The sequence below is a fragment of the Balearica regulorum genome, chromosome 25, assembly GCF_011004875.1.
Source record: "Balearica regulorum gibbericeps isolate bBalReg1 chromosome 25, bBalReg1.pri, whole genome shotgun sequence".
Classification (NCBI taxonomy): Eukaryota; Metazoa; Chordata; class Aves; order Gruiformes; family Gruidae; genus Balearica; species Balearica regulorum.
The window spans coordinates 5,134,454-5,154,183 of NC_046208.1; the positions used below are offsets into that span (position 1 = coordinate 5,134,454).

The window sequence follows — 19,730 nt, forward strand, 5'->3', positions numbered from 1 at the left end:
GCTCGCGGGGGGAGGGAAGGGGCGACAGCGCACGGAGGAGCACGGGGAGGCTGGGGACCCCCCGCCACCGCCGGCCGGGCCACGCGGGGCTCCCGGCTTATTCCATCCGTCTCCGCAATCGTGTTTTCACCTTGTGCGGCCAAGCAGCCGTTACGCCGGGACGGGGATTGGTTGGCTAAAAATGCTTCTCTAATCTCCGTGCTGATCTTTACCCCCCTCCTCCCCATCTGCCGTGACCTTCCCGCCGATGTGCAGAGCCGGCCACAGCGAGAGGCAGCCGGCCCCGCTCCGCCGGTGTCCCCACGGCCCAAAGGTACCGCCATGCGGCCCCGGCACATCTGGGGCCGACGCGGCTCCCGGCGAGGCAGGAGGTTGGCGTCGGTGGGTTGGCTGGGGCTGGCCGCGGCGAGGGTTGCCAGCACGCGGTGGGTGACGGCGGCGGCAGCCCCAAACGGGATGCCGGGGCCGGGCGTGCCATGGCAGTGCCGTCACCCCGAGTCCCCTCCGGTGGTCCCCAGCTGGGGGTGGGTTTGAAACGGGTCCCCCCCACCGTGACGGTGGTTGCTTGCCGGGAAATGAAACCTGCTTTGGCGGAGCAGGTCCCTGACCCATTTTAAGCGATTTCCAACTTCTGCCGCCTTGTGCCGAGGGGGGCTGACCGTCTGCCTCGAGTTCCGCCCGCATTTCGGGTTCACCCGTTTTTCCTGGCCTCGCAGGGTCTCTGGCAGGGTGGGAAGGCAGGATGGGTTCCCCCTGCCCGGAGCGTCAGCGAGGGGCAGGGGGCTGGCAGGGGTTTGGCAGGGATTTGGCAGGGGGCTGGCAGGGGACAGAGCTTCTGAGGGCCCATGAGACGTGGCACCGTGGGGCTGGTGGGATGCAGCACCCACCAGCCCTCGCACGGCCCCACTCTGCATGCTGTGCCCATCGCCCCCATAGCCCACCCAGGCACCCCTGCACCCAGGGCTCCCGGGGGGCTTCCGGGGGGGGCTGCTGGCCCCACACCCTGACCACGGGGCCAGGGATCCCCACAGCCATGCTCACCCTGCCAGGCTGGGGGCTGGCACTGCTGGTGGGTCAGCTCTGGGCACAGGGTCCCTCCAGCCCCCCGTGGATGCCTAAGGGAGGGCTGGGACCCCAGCCGGGACAGCCTGTGGTTGGGGGGCTGGCAGCAACCGTGCCCATCTCCCCCCCACCTCCCTGGGACGCGTTTGGCATCGTCCTACCCGGTGAGAAACGCAGGCTCCTGCTCCAAGCCCTGCGCTCGAAGGGGTTCAGCCTGCGCCGGCAGCCCCTGCCCAGGTCCCAGGTTCTGGGGCCGAGCTGGCGGCAGAGCCCCCCCGAGCTCCCGAACCCCGTCAGCCACAGGGGTACGGCTGGGCACCACGACGCCTGAGCAGCTGGCAGGGACTGAGGGTCCACAAGACGGCTTAGGCTGAGCCTGGGCACGGCTGGGGTCTCTGCCATCCTGGCCGCAGGCAGGGACCGATGCTCAGCCCCCCAGGGTGTGAGCTCTGGAGGCACACGGGGCAACAGGGCTGAGATTTTGGGGCTGCACTAGGGTGAGCGGGGTGGTCGGAGGGACCACTGCCTGCCCTGGGAAGCTGGAGGGAGCAGCGGGGTCCTGGGGGCTGCAGGGGCTGGGGGAGGCTCATACCCCCCCAAGGGTTGTGCCCGCGCATTTTGGGCTCCCTGGGCAGAGCCGGAGGCTGGCGCAGCCCCAGGGCAGGAGAGGCTGAGGGATGTGGCACTTCCCGAGGTGCCTGGAGCTGCCTGGTGCCATCTTGGGGCTTTGTGACCATTTTATCACCTCGTTTCTTCCTCTCTGGCACAGCAGGGATGGAGCTGGGGAGGAACTCCCCCGCAGGGCAGCCCCTGGGGCGCCGCGACAATCACAGCAAACCCCTGCAGAAACGTGTCTCCAAGCTCATCCCGTGGAGCGGCAGAGCTGCTCTTGCCCACCTCGTCCTGCCGTGCTGCCCGCCTCTGCCTGCGTCTCCTCTTTGCTGCTCTTGCGCCTGCCTTGCAAATGGCCAAGCAAGCGCTTTGCTAAACGGATTAGAGCTTCTCCGGCAGCCTCTCGGGCTGCTCCCGCTTCCCTCGGCCCCCACACCACTTTCCCTGGGCAAACCCCATCCCTAAGCCAAATATTCGGGGCAAGGCCATCCCTGCAACAGAGCTGGTCTGGCCAGGGAACCACACCGCCAGCCCCAAACAGGGATTTGGTGCCACACCGCAGCTCCCATCGTGCCTGACCCTGAGCCCCGGCCAGAGCCCTGCGGATCCTTCCCACCTCCTGTGATTTTTCTTTCCCTTCGCAGGAGCCCAAAGCAGACCGGGGACCTGGCTCAGCCGCTGCTGGCGGTGCTGATCCTGCCGCGGGGTCTGCACCGATCCGTGAGCCCCCCCCCCGGTCCTCTCCCACCTCTCCCCAGGGCGCGTGGCCGCCGTAGGGGCTGCAGCAGGACGGGAGCTGGATTTAACTGTAAAAGGATTGAGGAAGGCAAGCCTGGGCGGCTGGCAGGCATCGATTAGTGACGTGCAGAGGGGCAGGGTGAGAAAGGGGAGGGAAAATCAGTGCTGGCAAAGTGTGTCTGCACTGGGGCCATGTTCTGCAACGAGCCAAAGCCTGGGTTGGGCTCTACGTGGGATCCCCCTTGCTGGAAAGCCCGTGTCCCCAACCTTTTTGGTCTCCCTGGTGTGCCAGGAGGCGATGCTGCTGGGGCTGGGATGGAGCTGAGATGGAGCTGGAACGGAGCTGGGATGGAGCTGGGATGGAGCTGGGATGGAGCTGGGCTCCCCTGGCACAGCTCGGCAGGAGGAGGAGACCTTGGGACACGGCTTTGCCCAGGGACAGACTTTGTCCCCACAGGGCGGCCAACCCGGCCGGTGTTTGTGCACCACCTTGAAGGCAAACACAGGACGCTGCCGTGCTGCTGCAGATGAGTCTAGGAGAAGCAGAGGCCGCATCCAGCCGGCAGCTTCCCGGAGGGGCTGAGCCGGCATCTGGCTGCCCTCAGCGTGGCACGGCACAGGGGGAAGGAGGCAGCGAGACCCCAGCACCGCCGTCGCTGCGGCGTGGGCAATACGTACGGGCTCCTCCAGGCAGCTGCCTGCACCGAGCTGCACGCAGTTTCCCAGGAAAAATGGAGCCTTTATGTCCTGTACCCGGCCCCTTCCCCGGAAGGGCTCGGGGATGCCCCAGGGCCGGTTCTGAGCAGACAAGAAGGGGATTGTTTTGGTGGGAGCTGGGTTTCTGGCAGCACCTGCCCCACGCCGGGGCCCTCTACAATGGCTGCCTTTCTGCGTAATTGCTGCAGAGTGGCCAATTATCCTCTGCTGCTAATTAGAGATGCAAAATAGCTCTGCACTTGCATTTTCCCAGCAAGCCCAAGAGGGCTCCCAGGACCGGCAGCACATCCGTGACGGGGGCGCAGCCTGGGCACGGGGCGAGCACGGGGGCACGGGCCCCATCCAGCCCCGCAAGCCCCAGCTCACGCTCCTCTCTACCCCGGCATCGAGTGGGAAGGGGCAGCGGGAAGGCCGGGATGGGCTCGGGATGAGCGGGATGCCGGGACTCCTCTCTGCCCCAGGCCCCGAGCAGCCTTCCCTGGAGCCCCCTTGGCTCTCCCATTGCTCCCAGCACCAGCCGGCTCAGCAGAGACCCCCAAACCCGGGGGCTCTGTGGTGATTTAGGAAATGCATTTTCCTTTCCTTGCTAGGGAGGCAGATGGGAGCAGACCACGCTTGAAAACCCGCCCCCCCCCCTTATTCGTGCAAAGGCTGGCACTCGCAGCCGGGTGATGGGCAGAGTGGCTGATGGCTGGTGGCATTTCCACCCTCCCGCCCGCACCAGCTCCCTGCGCAGGCAGGCTGCTGGCAGCCGCGAGAGCACGGTGTGGGCTAATTTGCTTTGCTTCTCAGTTTGCCGTGGCGCTCGAAGAGCCGTAATTTCAGAGCGGCAAGTGGCTCGATAAATCAGGGCTTATTTCCTGCCAATACTGGCTGCTGCTTCCCACAAGGAAACTCATTTTACAGGAGGGGAAATGACTTACCGCGGGAAATAGTGAGCGGTGGGATGGCGAGAGCCAGGGAAAAGTTTTTTGTGGCCGAGTTTTTTGGTGAAGGAACTGGCTGACACTTATTGCGGGAGCCTCGTGCTCCTGCCTGCTGCCAGCACAGAGGAGCCCGAGCTGCCGGGGAGGGAGACATGGGTCGGTCCTACCTGCATGGACCACGTCTGCCACAAAGCTGGTGGCAATGGGCTGTTAGCACTGGGAACCCCCCGGGAGCCCCTCCCCAAGTCATTGAGGTCCCCCCCGTCACTCCCCTGGAGAGCATTTGTCACTCAGTGCTTAAAGCCAAGAACATTTGCTCCTCCGCAGCGTGGACGCTGCCAGGGCAGAAGGCAGCTGGGACAGCCCAGCGGCGCCTGCACTGAGAACTGCCAACTCATTGCATGCAAGGATGATGCCCAGTTAATCAGCACCCTCCGGTTCCTCGCCCCTGAAACCCCAACGGACAAAGGTCCCCCGGCACCTGCAGGAACCACAGTCCATCCCCGCTCCCGTGCTGGGTTCGGGGAGCGCCAGGTCGCTCGGGTCTCACACGCTGCTGCCAGCTGCAGCTGGGCATGACATATTTCGGGGGCCTTTCTGGCCAGCTGTGAGGTGGGAAGACACGCTTGGGTGGCACGAAGCTGGAAGGAGCCGGAAGGCGGGCAGCATGGAGAGCCCCACCGAGCTTCATTAAGCAGTCGAAGGCGCTTGTTAGGGGAAAGCTGAGCCGGCATCGGAGGCCGGCAGAGCCTCCCGGGACCCGGTCGCATTCTCCGAGCAACACGATCCCAGCGGCAGCGGCCGGCAGCCTCGTTACCGCAGCTTCTGCGGGCGGCTTTGGTTACTCGGCTGGAAGCGCTCGTCTCCTGCCGGCTTTGAATTTCCCTGACATCACCCGCGGGCTGGGGGAAATGCAGGCGCGGTGCAGTCGGGCAGTTGAGAGGGGGAGAGCTGGTCACCAACCCCATCCTCATCCTCCCGGCTCCCCGCCAGCCCTGGCCGTGGGGCCGGAGGGCTCCAGCCTCCTGCTCCTCCCTGGGACCAGCACCCCCTGATAAGCCCTGGTGACGCCGGGCACAAGCCCCGGGGCTCGGGAGGAGGCAGATGGCAGTGGGAAGGGGCTGCCCAGCTCCCCGGCCTTGAAGAAGCCTTAGGGGGGTGCAGCCCCTGTCACCCCGTTCCCCAGCCCAGCCCTGCCGGGTAGGAAGGATTGTTTCTGCTTCTCCTGCCAGCCTGTTCCCAGCTGGCACATTTGGCAAGGAGGCGGCACCGGCTGCCTCTCCGAAGGCGTTTTGGGGTGTTTGTTTCTGCAAGAGCCACGGCTCAGCCCTAAAACCCTCCCTGCAGCCCCTTCCCGGGGCCGGTGGAGGTGGCAGAGTGCCTGGGGGAGGAGAGGGTGGGCCACGTTGCTCTGTCCCATCCTGTGCAGGAGGGACAAGGACCCGAGGAGCAGCAGGACGAGGACCCTTGGGTTCCTCACTCAGCTCCACAAAAAGCCTCCCAGCAGTGCAGGCGAAGGGGGAAGGAGCCCGTTCACAGCCCGAATGGAGCCCCGCAGTGACAGGCAGCTGGGACCAGCCGCCCACGTGCCCCTGGCCACAGGCTCCTGGCACCCCTCTGCCTCCCCCATCCCTGTGCCCCGGGGCGCAGCACCCCATGCAGCGGGGTAGCCCTGTCCGGTGGGTGCTGAGCACCCGCCTGGCACTGGGGCAGGTGCCTGGGTCCTGCCCTTGGCGAGGGTCTCGGGCACAGCCGCGGTGGGGACAGCGGCGGGGGGGCTGGCAGCACCCCAGGGTGGGTGCAGACCTGGGGGCAGCAGGCGTATGTCCATCCCCCCCCCCCCCCCCCTCCGGATGATTTTTGCAACCTTTGCAGGCAGCGGCTCCATCCCCGGTTGCCATGGCAACGGGTGGCTGCAGGCAGGGCGCGTGCCCGCGGCCGTGCGCGTCGCCGTTGCTGCACGGCTGGTGCGGAGCGCAGCGCAGCGCAGCCTGCCCGTCCCGCCGTGCTCGGCGGAGCCCCCGGGCCCCCGCGGCCCCTCTGCCTGGCCCAGGTAAGCGCCAGCCCCTGCGGGGCTTTGCCGGGAGCAGCCGGGGAAGGGGCAATTGGCGCCCGGGTCCCCTGTGGGGATGGGGCCGGCGTGGGGCCTTTGCGTGGGTGGGAAAAGCGGTGCGGGGGGGCACGGACGGGCCGGATGCCAGGGTCCCTCGGGGCGATGGGGGGAGTGCGGGGGGGGCGATGCTGCGCAAGGACCAGGCAGCTCGGTGTGGGTTTGCACCCCCCTGGCAGGACGCGGTGTCCCCTGATCCCTTCTGCAAGCTGGGGAGGTGGGGGGGCATGACCTTCAACCCCCCCTCCGTGCGCCTGAGGGGGTGCTGGAGCAGGGGACACCCCCTCTGCGATGCTGCTGCACTCCCAGGTTTGTGCCTCAGTTTCCCCAGCTGCAAATGATGGGAGGGACTTGTGCTGTCCATGTCGTCGCTGTCCCCCTGGCCAACCGAGCACCTCACCCCATCGCTGAAACCCCTCCTTTTGCCGTGGTCACCCCAGCTTCCCCTCTCCCCACCCTGCCCCCCTGCTTTTCTACCCCCCTGCCCAGAGCCCCCTCTGGCTCCAAGTCCCCTTCCCCCACCACAGACAGCTAAAATCCTGCTGCCCCTCCACATCACCCTGCTCCATTCGCCTCCTGTCACCGCCAGCCCTGGGTCTGTCCCACCGAGGTACAGGGGACGGGGACCCCCCAGTGCCAGCACATGACGCCCTGGTTTCCCCCCTCCGTGATGCAGAAGCGGGGGGACGGCGCCGCCGTATCCTCCACCACCATGGTTTGCTACTTCTCGGTTTAATTGCAAACCTCATATTTGGATTTCTGCCTAAACCCCGCTCCTGGGACCACAAAAATCCCCGCTCGCGAGTCTGAGCATCCTTGTTTACAGTGGCGAGCTAAGGCGGCAGGCTGAGAAAAGCCGCAGAGCTGGAAGGCAAGTTGAAACCCCACAAGCTGAGGCTCGGCCCCATCTCCCTTCCTCAGGCCTGAGCACATGCACGGGGCTGGCAGTCCTGCTTCTGCACCCCGCGGTGGTGCCTATCCACATTCCTGGCACATCCGCTGTACCTGAGCCCGGCTGCAAGCTCCCCTGGAGAGAAACACTTGCGTTATCTGCAAATGCCATGCATATTTCCAGAAATCTTTGCACAAGGCTTGTAAAATCCCTAGAAGACTTTGGTGGGTGTCTGCGCTCAGAGCAGGGTAACTTTGGGGAGCACGGGAGGAAGGTGAAGGTTTCTGCAGAGCGCACACAAAATGCAAAGCCCTTTGCTGCCGGCGCTTGGAGCAAACGCTTCTCCCTCCGGCTACTGCAACCTGGCAGCACCTACGGCACGTGGCCCCCAGCCTGGCCAGCGAGGTGGGCGTCCTCCCACCCGTCCCATGTGGGACATGTGGCTCCCAGCAATGTTCCTGGATCACTGAACCTCCTTCACAAGTGCTCCGGTTTTGGGGACCCTCCAAGCCCTGACCTGGCAGGGTCCATCGAGTCCCTGTTGCAGCTGGCCCCCCCATATCCTCAGACCCCCCTGGCTGTTGCAGATGACTTTAATTGAAGCAAGGTGGCTGCCGCAGGCGCATCCTGCACAGGATTCATCGGAAAAGCGGCTCTCAGAAGTTGTTTCCCGCCGTTACCTACGTGCCACCTCCGGGGACCTGCTGTCCTCACAGCCACCTCGTGCGCTGCTCGAGCAACCGCGTGCACGGGTCCAAGACAGCCCCACGGCGCTGCCCAAATCCCACGGAGAAGCACCCAGTGTACAGGGAACACCCGTTCCCTCCCGCCTGGCCACGGTTCGGCTCTTTGCCTAGGGGCTCCAACCAGATCGGTGTTGCAGCCGAAGGGGTTTTGCCAAGGGGTGCAGGATGGGGCCCTGGCACAAGCAGTTTGCAGCCCGCTCGCGTGGAGCTGGCAGCTTGGGAAGGGCCCGGGCTCACCGCCCGCCTGGCCTTGGGCTCGGTTTGATAACGAGGGGGGAGGACGCGTGTTCAGGCTGCTCAGCCCTGAGCCCCAGCTCCGCTCCTGCCTCCTCGCTCAGCGCCTGGTGCAGAGCCGTCTGCCAGCGTGAATCAGCAGCACCCGTTTAACCGTTTCCTCACAGGGTCCACTCGGCTCCGGAAAAGGGGGACGGTGCAGCCATGCCACAGCCAAACCCCTCCGCACCCCCCTCGCTCCCTTGGCTGTGACCCTCGCCGGCCCCACGGGAGCGTTTCCCTGTCCCAGCCCCGTGGATTGCACGGATCGGCCCCGCACCGGTGCAAAACCCGCAGCCCCCGGCCGGGTCAAAGCTGAGCACCAAACCAGGCGGCAAACCAGCCTCTTGCAGAACACACCGGCTTTGCCCGAGGACCTGCCATCGTGCCGGGGGCGTCTCACCCTCCCCGTACCTTGCCATAACAGGAACAACGCTTGGGCATCGGTGCCCGCGCTGGCTGCGGCGCTGAGGTTGGGTCCTGCCGGTGGCCGATGCAGCAGCGCAGCAGCCTTGGAGCCGTCGTGGGAGACGCTGCTGCTGGGCTCCCCGGAGCGTTTGCGGGCGGTTGGGCTCTGCTCGTGGCGCTGCCCTGGACTTCCTCAGCCGTTTCTAGTCCATTTGTCTTTGCCGCGAGTGGTTTTCATGTGGCGATAGCAGTGGTGCGTTGCGGTGGCATTTGGTGCTACACCCCCCCGGTAGAGCCACAACCAGCCCCGCGCCGAGATAAGGGAGAGCGAATGACCTTCCCCGTGGCCCAAAATCCCAAACCCCAGGCGGGTCCCTCCCCCTAAAGCCCGGCACTCATCCTTGGCCTCGGGTGCTTACAAAAGGAGCCAGACGTAGCAACTGTTTCACGTTGCAGCCCCACGGAAGTTTGATTTGACAGGCCAGGTCAGTCTCGGCGTTTAATTACGATAAAACCGGCTCAGACCATTGGGTCCTTTCCAACTGCCGAGCTTCGGCTTTACTGCCGGGAGCCCCCGGGGAAACTACAAGGCGGCAGCGTGCAGCAAATTACCATCCCGTCCCCAGCTCAAGTGCTCTGGCAAACAAGGTCCCCAGAGCCCTCGGCTCGAGCGGCACCAGCCGGGCTGGACTGCGGCTCCGTGTCAGGATGCTGCGGTTGCAGAAGAGGTTTGCACCAGGGAAACGTCGCGTCGGTTTGTGCTCGGGGTTGGTGTCAGGGAGCTCCACGCTTGCTCTGATTCCTGCAGATCGAGGACACTGCCAGCATGGCTTCCCCCTTCGCTGGATGCTCTCACAATAATTAGCCGCTGACTCTCCCCCCAGCCCCACCAGCGCTTGCGCTCCTGCCGCAGGGCTCACACCCGGCCCCCTCCGACCCTCCTGCCCCGGGCAGGATGGGGACAGGGACAGGGACGGGGACGGGGACACAGGCTTGCTGTCTGCTCTGCTCCCCTCCTTGCAGCGCATCCACCGCCGTCCTGCCGTGGCAAAGGGCTCTCTGCAGCAGGACAGCTGGCACTGGGAGGCTCTGCAGCCCCTCCTGGCCCTTGGTCCCCACCGGGCTCAGCGGTGTGCAAGCAGGCAGGATGGGGACACACGCAGGCAGCTGACTGTCCCCTGGGTTGCGTCCTCATCACCCGCTTTTGGCTGCAGCAGAGGTGCTGGGGCCAGAGCAGCCAAAAAACCTGGAGGCAGAGCAACCTGCCACCCGGACACAGCTTCTCCCCGGGGCTGGGGCTGGTGCCTGGCACCTCACCGGGGACCCCAGAGACCAGGACGGGGCACCCCCATCCGAGAGCACACCCCGAGGTCACTGAACCTGGGTTTGCATGTTTAATGGCGGTGTTACAGCAAAGGCAAAGCTCTGGCAAAGGCAAAGGGGGGGGGGGGAGTCAGGGGCCGGCTGGTGCCCCTCAGGGGACCTGGCTCGTCCCTCTCGCCCTTCCCGGGCCCTGGGGAGCCGCAGGAGGCCGGCAGCAGCCAGCGCGGATGCTGGAGCCCCAGAGCTCTGCCCACACCCCGGGCACCCGGGCTCTTCTGCCAGGGGCAGGGGACAGCAGGACCGGGCTGTCTCTGCCGGCGCGGGGACTGGGCACTGCTGGGGAGCGCTGCCGGCTGTGCGAGTGCGGGCAGCTGCCCGTGCCCGCAGTGTCAGCAGCGCCAGCCTTCTGCATTGCAGCAGCCTCCTGCCTGTGCAGGGTCGGCGGTCGTGTCCCCGGCTCCCGCAGAGGGCAGAGACCCCCCTGCAGCACTGGGGGTGGCAGGACCTGTCCAGCGGGTGAGACGAGCTGTGGCAGTGCTCAGCACCGAGTGGGCTGAGGGGGAGAGAGATGCAGGGGGATGGCTGCCGCAGGAGCAGCCCAAGGGCACGCGCGGGCAGGAGCTGCAACGAACTTCACCATCACTCGATGCCAAACGCTCTGCGGCTTCTCCCCGGCAGCTTCATGGAAAAGTGGGGCCAGGGGGGTGAAGCAGAGCCCCCTCGGCCAAGGGTGCCCAAGTGGCAGCACGTGGCTGGGGCTGGCACCTTGCCATGCCGCGGCTCGGCCGCCGGCACTGTGGATGCCAGGATATCACCGCCAGCCGCCTTGATGCGAAGCGATGGGCTGTGCCGGCGGGGCCAGGGTGGCGGGCGCGGGGCTGGCGCACGATGCGCAGGCAGCCGGGGCGGCCCAGTGTGGCGGGGGCACACACGCGTGCGTGGGCACGCGAGGATGGTCGTGCGTGGGGGTGCGTGGCAGGAGAGCGGCAACAAGGCAGCAGCGTTAGCTGGGAAGTGATGCAGAGCCAAAAATAACCCCCAGGCTGTGGCTCAGACCAGGTAACGGTGGGGAGCGGGAGCTGCGGCAGCCGCGGCAGCCATGTCCCGCAGTGTCCCACGGCCTCAGCTGCTGGCGGCTCGGTGGGAGCACTCAGGGCTCGCTCATGTGCCCGTGGGTCCCAGGGTACCCCCAGCCATGGGCGTGCTCCCTCCCTGGGGTGCCCGCCCTGGCCTTGAGCAGGGCTGGGGCTGTCACCCCAAGGATGCCCTTGCCGCGCCAGCGCAGCCTCTGCAACAAAAGGAGGAGCCAGCGACCAGAGGCACAAGCAAAGACCCCGGCGCTGAGCGCTGCGCCGTGTCCGGGGTTTGCAGGAGACACAGCCACACTTGGGACCCTGCGGGGTCCCTTGGGGGCTATGCCACCGGGTGCTCTGCCACCGCTGCGGGTGCTCCGGGGCAGCCCACGGGTGTTCAGGTTGGGTGCTTTCGCGGTTGGGGAGGGCGGTGGTTGTGCCGTGGGTGCCAGGCAGGCGCGGGCGCTGTGTGCTGTCAGCTGCGGGGGGGACAGTGCTGGCTGTGCTGCACATCGCCGCGGTCCCCCATCCATCTGCGTCTCGGCGGCTGAGCGAGGGACAGTCACGCGTTTATTTTTAACTGGCTGGGGAGGGCGGCGGGGATTGGTGCCTCCCTGGTTATATCACTAAATCCCTGCCAGGCCCTGTTAGTTCCAGCACAGCGAGCCCTGCGCCGCGCTCCAGTAACCATTTCGGCCCCCCATCCTCCCGGGGCCGTGCCCTGCTGCTGCTCTGCCCCGGCCCACGGGCTCCTTGGGGCCAGCTGTGCGCACAGCTGGAGCGCACAAGCACCCACCGTTCCACACGGGTGGGCACTGGGGTACAGGTGCCCCCCGGCCCTGCCATGCCACCCCATCACCCTCTCCCAGGTGGGATGCAGGCAGCCAGGCCTCCCGCTGCCTGCTCCATCTCCCCGGGTGAAGGGATGGCGCGTGGGGACCACGGCCACGTCCCGCTCCCCCAGCCCTTTTGGGGACGTGGCAGGAGGAAACCGGGGCAGTTCACGGCCGCTTCGTCCCCGTCCTGGTGGCAGATGCCACGCAGGACAGACCCAGCGCTTTCCCGTGGAAGCGCTGTCCGAATCCGGGGCAGGATGGGGATGGCGAAGACGCTCATGGCCACCGCGGCCCCCCCTCCGTCCCCCCGCGGTGCCCCCCCAGCGCCCGGCCCCGTCCCAGCCCCGGCTCCCGGCGGAGGACAAAGGGTTAAGGCGTGCAGCGGCGGCACGTGACGCGGCGGGGATGCCGTTTTTCTGAAGATCAGGACGGATTAGGGTGGGATATCAGGACCAGAATTTCTTCGGGCGGCGCATCCCCCCCCCCCCCCCCCCCCCGGCCCCGCCACGGCCTCTCGCCCGCGGCTCCCGGGGACGCGCCGTGCCGAGCCGGGTCCCCCCGGTGAGCTCCCGGCCCTGCTGCCCGCCCCGTTCTCCCTCCCGGCTCGGGGGGGGGTGGGTGGCACCGAGCGGGTCCGTGGGGTCCGTGGGGTCCGTGGGTCCGGAGCTGGAACGGGCACCGACCCCACCCCCGTCCCGCCCCCTCCCCGCAGGAGGGGTGGGGGTCCCCGCTCGCCCCCCGTGACTGCCCCGTTCTCCCCCCCCCAGTGCATGCGGCTGGTGTTCGCCCGGCAGCCGCCCAGCGCCCGCACCGACGCCCACGGCCGCGCCGGGAGCCATGTCGGGTTCCTACGACGAGTCGGCAGCGGCCGCGGAGGAAACAACCGACAGCTTTTGGGAGGTGAGTCCCAGCCGCCCCCCGTCCCGTCGGGCCCCCGCCGCCGTCACCGCATCGCCGGGTGTCCCCGGGCTGGGGGCGGTGCTGCCCCCCCCCCCCCCCCCGCAGCGAGCCCTGCCTGCGGGCAGCCCTGCGGGGGAAGAGCCAGCCGGCTCTGCCGGGGGCCGAACCTCGGCTGTCCCCGAGGGGCGCAGAGCCATGGGGGGCACCAAAAGGAGGCGGGTTTGTGCAGACCCAGAGCAAAAGCTCCGTCCCTGCACCCCCAAAGTGCTCACCCCGTCCCCACCCCAGCCGGGGCTGAGCGGGGCAGCCCGGCCGCGGCTCCCACGCCTGCCTGTCCCTGTCCCCATCCCGGTCCCCATCCCCGTCCCCATCCCCGTCCCCGTCTCCATCCCCATCCTGGTCCCCATCCCCGTCCCCATCCCCATCCCGGTCCCCGTCCCCATCCCCATCCCCATCCCCATCCCCATCCCCATCCCGGTCCCCATCCCCGTCCCCATCCCCGTCCCCGTCTCCATCCCCATCCTGGTCCCCATCCCCGTCCCCGTCCCCATCCCCATCCCGGTCCCCATCCCCATCCCTGTCCCCATCCCCGTCCCCATCCCCATCCCGGTCCCCATCCCCGTCCCTGTCCCCATCCCCATCCTGGTCCCCATCCCCATCCCTGTCCCCATCCCGGTCCCCATCCCCATCCCCATCCCCATCCCCATCCTCCTCCCAGGTGGGGAACTACAAGCGCACGGTGAAGCGGATCGATGACGGGCACCGGCTCTGCAATGACCTCATGAACTGTGTGCACGAGCGGGCCAAGATCGAGAAGTCCTACGCGCAGCAGCTCACCGACTGGTCCAAGCGGTGGAGGCAGCTCATCGAGAAAGGTACCGCGGCCCCCCTGGGAGGAGGCTCCCGCCAGGACACCGGGTCCTGTGGGTCCCCGTGCACCATCACGACTTCACCTGGTAGAGGTGGCTGCAGGATGGTGCTCAGCTGTCCCCCCCTTTGCTCCCCAGGTCCCCAGTATGGCAGCCTGGAGAAGGCGTGGGGTGCCATCATGACGGAGGCGGACAAGGTGAGCGAGCTGCACCAGGATGTGAAGAACAGCCTGCTGAACGATGACTTTGAGAAGGTCAAGAACTGGCAGAAGGATGCCTACCACAAGCAGATCATGGGAGGCTTCAAGGAGGCCAAGGAGGCTGAGGATGGTTTCCGGAAAGCCCAGAAGCCCTGGGCCAAGAAGCTCAAGGAGGTGAGAGGAGAAGCGCAGCGTGTCCTGGGGCACCCGTGCTCTGGCTCTGGGTGCCCGGTCCAGGCTGGGAGAGCCGGGTGGCACATCCCTGCAGGCAGAGGGATGGGCAGGGGGCTGTGACTGCTGCTCTCTCCTCTCCACAGCTGGAGACAGCCAAGAAAGCTTACCACCTGGCCTGTAAGGAGGAGAAGCTGGCGATGACCCGGGAAGCCAACAGCAAGGCAGAGCAGTCCAACACGCCCGAGCAGCAGAAAAAGCTCCAGGACAAAGTGGAAAAATGCAAGCAAGACGTGCAAAAGGTGCGAGCCGCTGCCCTGCTCCAGGCTGACGAGGCACGGGGCAGGGAAAACCAGCGGAAATGGCCATGACCCCCCCTTTGCCCCCATTCATTCCCATTTTCCCATCCCTACGCTTCTGTAGAAGGGTGAGGACTTGCAGGCAATGCTCAGGGGAGCGTGAGCAGGGCACCTGTCTTACTGGGGCAGAATCTCCCCAGCACCCAGACTGATTTCACCCCACAGAGGCTCTTGGCTCAATCTGGGCTCCCCAGCATGGTGGCCTCCAAGCCAGACCCTCTCAGCACCCAGAAAAGGCCTCTGAGGTGCTCAAGGTATAACCAAGGTACCCTCCGGCACCTTTGCAGACTCAGGAGAAGTATGAGAAGGTGCTGGACGAGCTGAACAAGTGCACCCCGCAGTACATCGAGAGCATGGAGCAGGTCTTCGAGCAGTGCCAGCAGTTTGAGGAGAAGAGGCTCAACTTCCTCAAGGAAGTGCTCCTGGACATCAAGAGACACTTGAACCTGGCCGAGAGCAGCAGGTAGGTGCCTCCCGCGCTGGCCAGGCAGAAAAGTGCCCACGCAAAGTCTCCTTGTGCTGCCTGGAAAACAAACCGAGCCCTGGAGGGACCGGGTGCTTCCAGCCTAGCCCGTCCCCTGCAATACCAGGGAGAGAGGGTCTGGCCAACACGGTGGTCACCAAGAGGTACCAGAGTGGCCGAGGGCTGTGCAGGAGCCTCGTGCCCCCCAGTGCCTCGTGGGAGGTGACACAGCCTGGGCATGTCCCCGTCCCACCCTGTCCACGGGGCACCCCGCTGGAGCCCACCCCCACCCACAGCACCCCGACCCACGTCTCTCCCTGCAGCTACGCCAACGTCTACCGGGAGCTGGAGCAGACCATCCGCCTTTCGGACGCGCAGGATGATCTCCGGTGGTTCCGCAGCACCAGCGGCCCTGGGATGCCCATGAACTGGCCCCAGTTCGAGGTGAGGCTGGGCACCCCGGTTGGGTGCTGGCAGCCCCACAGGGCAGCCGGGCGCTCAGGGGCCGGTGGCTTTGTGCTTGCAGGAGTGGAACCCGGACCTGACACACACGATAACGCGGAAGGAAAAGCAGAAGAAGGGCGAGGGGGTGACCCTGACCAACGCCAGCAGCATGGGCGAGACAGGGGCGCCGGTGGGCGAGCGTGGGAGGTGAGGGCCGGCGGGGAGGGGAGATGCCGGGGGAAAGGCATGGCATTTGCCTGTGCAAACATTGCCAGTGCTGCGGGGACAGGCGAGGGGATGCGGGATGTCCTCGGTGACAGCCACCACTCTTACTGGCCTGTCGTTAGCTGGGGGTCCTGCTCGCTGCAGGACCCGTAACCTTGGGAAAGCCGCAGCATCCTCCCAGGTGTCGGCAGCACACGGTGCCTGCCCACCCCACCACCCCCTGCCCGCCCTGACCGCCCCTCTGCCTCCTCCCCCCCCCTCAGTGTGAGCAGCCACGACCGTGGGCAGACCTACAGCGCTGAGTGGTCCGATGACGAAGGCAGCAACTCCTTCAACACCAGCGAGGCCAACGGTGGCACCAACCCCTTCGACGAGGAGTCGGCGGGGAAGGGCGTGCGGGTGCGGGCTCTGTACGACTACGACGGGCAGGAGCAGGATGAGCTCAGCTTCAAAGCAGGTACGGTCCGTCACCGGTGCCGGGTTGGGGCTCGTCTGCCGGAGCTGTGAGTCCCCCATGTTCCGGTGTGAAATCCTTCAAATAATTTCTGAGTTATCCCAGCCCTTCAAAAAGTTGTACTGGCAGAGAGAGGAAGGCACGAGCTGAGCCCAGACGCGGGTGGGAGATGGTGAGACAGGGGCAGGGCACATGAAGTCTCATGGGTGACCCGTTGCCTTTCTACCCTGCAAACCGGCGTGCTCAGCATCAGGCCTAGAAACCCCCAGCAGCTCCATCCAGGGGAGAAACAGGGTGGTAGGAGAAGCTCCAGCACCTGCAATGAGCTCTCCCCTTTCCACCTCCCTCTCCAGGTGATGAACTAACCAAACTCGGGGAAGAAGATGAACAAGGATGGTGCAAAGGGCGCTTGGACAACGGGCAGCTAGGGCTCTACCCTGCCAACTACGTGGAGGCAATCTAAGTCTTGTGGTGTGCTCCTCGTCACCGTCAGCAGATAAATCCACCCTCCATTGTCTCCATCTCTCCACCAGCCAACCAGCCATTTTGCCGTCTGGTCCTTCACTCCTCACAGTTAGAGATTCAGACATATTTTCCGACCAAGCTTTTATTTTTTTAAGAGTTGTCTCCGAAGAGTATTTTGCATAGTCGCTTTCTTCTTCTTCTTCTTAAGATAACGTGAAGCGAAAGATGACGTTGTCTGTTCGTCTACGTTAGTTGATTTTTTTTTTTTTTCCGAGCGAAAAGCCAATACCTCAAGATCTTAAAGCCCAACCAGTGAGAGCTCCTGATTGGTTGGTTTTTAAAGATACTGAAATCATGAGCCGCCTTCTGATTGGCTGGAACTGTTCCAAAATGCACAGTGATGAAGCTCCTGGGACCAATCAAATTCACCCCAAAAAACCCAAGAAGGATTGGAGTCTGACTCCATGTTTTTGGTGTTTTCACATCCTTCTCCCCAGTTCATCCTCCCTCCCCGAAGGAAGGGGACGAACGTCCCGTCCTGCCGCCCGGCCCCATCCGCGGGCAGGTCCCTGCTCACGGGCAGGGCTGGTGCCGCGTTGATGCCCAGGTGAGCTGGGACCAGCCCTGCCATGGAGCTTGGTGGCATCTCCTCAGCTTCCTCCTCCTCCTCGCTGGGCTGTCAGTGTCCCTGGAGCCGATGTCCCGCGTGTGCTGCAGGGAGCAGCATCGCCCTTCGCCCGGGCAGTCCCCCCGCACACGCCATTCCGGGCGAGGTGGCCCTAAGCGCTGTTCAGGAAGGACCCACCGCAGCCCGGTGCTGCTGGAAGCACCTTCACGCCCAGCCTGGGATAGCAGGGACCGGCTTGGATGCTGCCGGGGACGGTCCCAATGCAACTCCCCACCCGAAGAGAGGCAGGAGCAGAGCAGGAATTTGGGATAAGCGATGTCCAGCCCCGCACGGTGCCGGCAGGAGCTGCAGCCAGCCGGAGGACGAGCAGAGCTCGGTGCAGGCAGCAGACCCCAGCCCGGGCAGCAGAGCAGCTGCCTGGCGAAGCCGGCCGAAAACAAGACACGCCAAAGCAGGGGAATGGCTGCAGGCTCTGCCCTTTGCTTTTCCCCAAGGGGCTCTACCCCTCCTGCGCTTGGGCTCTGCAACCAGCCGCAGCGTGGGTGGGAGCCCCTCAGCACCCACAGGTGCTGCCACCCAGCACGGTCACCCCAACCCCTCTGCCCCCGGCAGATTTGCCACCCCAAGCTCTTCCCTACACATCACCTCATCTTTTTCCACACCATCACCCTCAGCAGCATCAATGCTATCACCTTCCTGCATGCTCCTCCCTCTCCTCTCCTGGCCCCTCCACAGCTCCGTGAATTTTTTGGCTCCAGGGATCAAGTGTTCTCGCGGAGGCAGGAGATGCACCATGTGCCGGGCACGGTGGGCGAGAGCCGCCCGGCCCTGCGTCCCCTGCCAGGTACGCAAATGGGAAAAAAAATATGAAAAAAAGTCAGAGAAAACCCAACCAACCACCTGTCTCAGCAATGCACCCCGGTTTTTTGTACATTGATTGTGTAATTTAAGAAGTATATATATAATATATATATATATCTCGTGATTGTATTACCGTGGATACAACAACAAAAAGCAGCAAGCGAAAATAACTGAGCTCTGTAAGCGTCCTCCGGGTCTGGGTCCTCGTTTGCCTCCATGCGCCAGTCTCACCCCCCGTGGAGGCGGCTGTTGGGGTTACAGACACCCCCCCCAGTACGGGCACTCGATCCCCCCACGCCCCGGGGAGCCACAGTCGCAGCTGCGGCACCCCCAGGTAGGGATGCTCCAACCCTGAGACTTTGGGGTGGAGCGGAGCAGAATGGGGGGCTCGGATGCATTGCCAGGGTCCTGAGGGACAAGGGGACTGCGGGAGCGGGGGGGGGGGGGCAGCCACTGACTTTGGGGACCCCATGTCAACCTGCCAGGCAAAGCCCTGTGAAGCCCACGGGGGGATTCAAGATGAAGCAGTTTTTGGGGCAGTCCCCAGCACCAGCAAAAGCAGCGGCCCCTGACCCAGCCCCCCCACCCCGGGCAGGGGGAGACGAAAGCCCCAGCGCAGAGATTTGATGCTGGCAGAGGGGGATAGAGCCTCCCGGGCTCCCTGCAAGCCTCCTCACCTTGGGGAAAGGCTCTGCAGGTCACACAGCCCTCTCCCCGCCCCGGAGAGCTGGGACAGCCCCAGGACCCAGGACGGGGCAGTGGCCAAGGGGGACAGGGTGGAGGGAGCGGGACGTGCCAGGGTGTGGGGGGCACTCCCTGGGCTTCCGATGGGGAGAGGGCAGAGAAAAGGGATTTATTTTCCATTATTTAAGGGCTGGAGCTACAAGGGGTTTGGGGGAAACCCCAGCCGCGAGCCCCGCAGGACTGGCTGCCCGTCCCATCGCAGCGGGTGCCTGCTGGGTCAGGTCCCCGCATCCCTGGGGACACCGCGTCCCCCAGCGCACCCTGCCCAGCCGCAGCAGCTTTCCTCGCCGTTTAACCCCCTCCCTGCCCGCCATCCCCACAGGGACGTGCAAACCCCCCGCACCGTCGCCCACCCCACCGAAGGACCTGTGAGACGAGATTTGGGGCACCAGCACCCCCAGCCCATCCTCCTGGTGCTCCCCACGCCGGCTGCGAGAGCATAGGTCACAGACAGGAAATCACAAGACACATTTTGCTTTTTTTTGCTTTTTTTTTTCTTTTTTTCCCCCTTTTCCAGAGGCCAAGGCAGTTTTTCATCCTCCTGTTCCTCTCCTCCCTCCAGCCACCCTCCATCCCTCCAGCCGGGATGCTTGCAAGGCCGGCTGAAGCGTGTCTGCTCCTCTGCCACATAAAGAGTACGAAACAGGCAGAACAAAAAGAAAAAGGCAGGAGCCGTCACAGGCAGCTATTTTAACTTAAAAACAAAAGACCAACAACCAGGTGTTTTTTCCTTCTAAACTCCCACAAAGCATCTCGTGGGTACCCGAGCCACCCGTCTACCCTCGTCATTTGAACCTGAACCACAACTTGCTGCCAGCCAAAACCAAAAAGCAAATAAACAAATAAAAAAATTGTAATATAAAAGATCAACATTGCCAGGTAACTTAGACTCTCGCGAAATGTGCAGTTGAAACAATCCCCAGTTTTCCGTCCCAGTCCAGGCTCGGCGGGTTGCCTTTCGGATTTACTGCCCAGAGGGAAACAGCAAAGCTGCCCTCTCCCTTTTCCCAAACTCAGGAATCAGGCAGTCCAAATAAAATCCAAATCAAGGGAAGAACCCTGTGCCAGGGTCAAGGACCTGGGGGCTTTGGGGGGGCTCTGGGTGTCCCCGTGCCCAAGGATGGGGGACCCAGCTTGGGGGATGCCTGCGTGTGCACGGCCCCGTGCCTGCATTTTACAGCTGCTCCTTTTGCAAAACACCCATTTTCAGCCCCAAATCCCTGCAGAGGGG

At 64.9% G+C, this 19,730-nt stretch overlaps 1 protein-coding gene across 2 annotated transcripts; it reads left to right on the forward strand.

Moving 5' to 3' along the window:
• The first annotated feature begins 238 nt into the window (after window positions 1-238).
• On the forward strand, window positions 239-16,495 carry PACSIN1 (protein kinase C and casein kinase substrate in neurons 1). Of its 2 annotated transcripts, none has more exons than XM_075775947.1 (10): window positions 239-313; window positions 12,484-12,616; window positions 13,335-13,491; window positions 13,624-13,859; window positions 14,003-14,158; window positions 14,503-14,678; window positions 15,002-15,122; window positions 15,205-15,329; window positions 15,611-15,804; window positions 16,155-16,495. In XM_075775947.1, exons 2-10 carry the CDS (start codon window positions 12,554-12,556, stop codon window positions 16,262-16,264), a joined length of 1,338 nt encoding a protein of 445 aa, XP_075632062.1. In that variant the 5' UTR covers window positions 239-313; window positions 12,484-12,553; the 3' UTR covers window positions 16,265-16,495. The 2 variants fall into 2 exon arrangements, with proteins under 2 accessions (XP_075632062.1, XP_075632060.1); XM_075775945.1 differs by lacking the exon at window positions 239-313 and adding an exon at window positions 5,987-6,108.
• Window positions 16,496-19,730: the final 3,235 nt, after the last annotated feature.

Bases quoted from the DNA above. Each gene is read 5' to 3' on its own strand.
- PACSIN1 (XM_075775947.1), top strand. From the start codon at position 12,554: ATGTCGGGTTCCTACGACGAGTCGGCAGCGGCCGCGGAGGAAACAACC. The intron at 15,123-15,204 runs GTGAGGCTGGGC...TTGTGCTTGCAG, and splicing joins TGAACTGGCCCCAGTTCGAG to GAGTGGAACCCGGACCTGAC. The intron at 15,805-16,154 runs GTACGGTCCGTC...CTCCCTCTCCAG, and splicing joins TGAGCTCAGCTTCAAAGCAG to GTGATGAACTAACCAAACTC.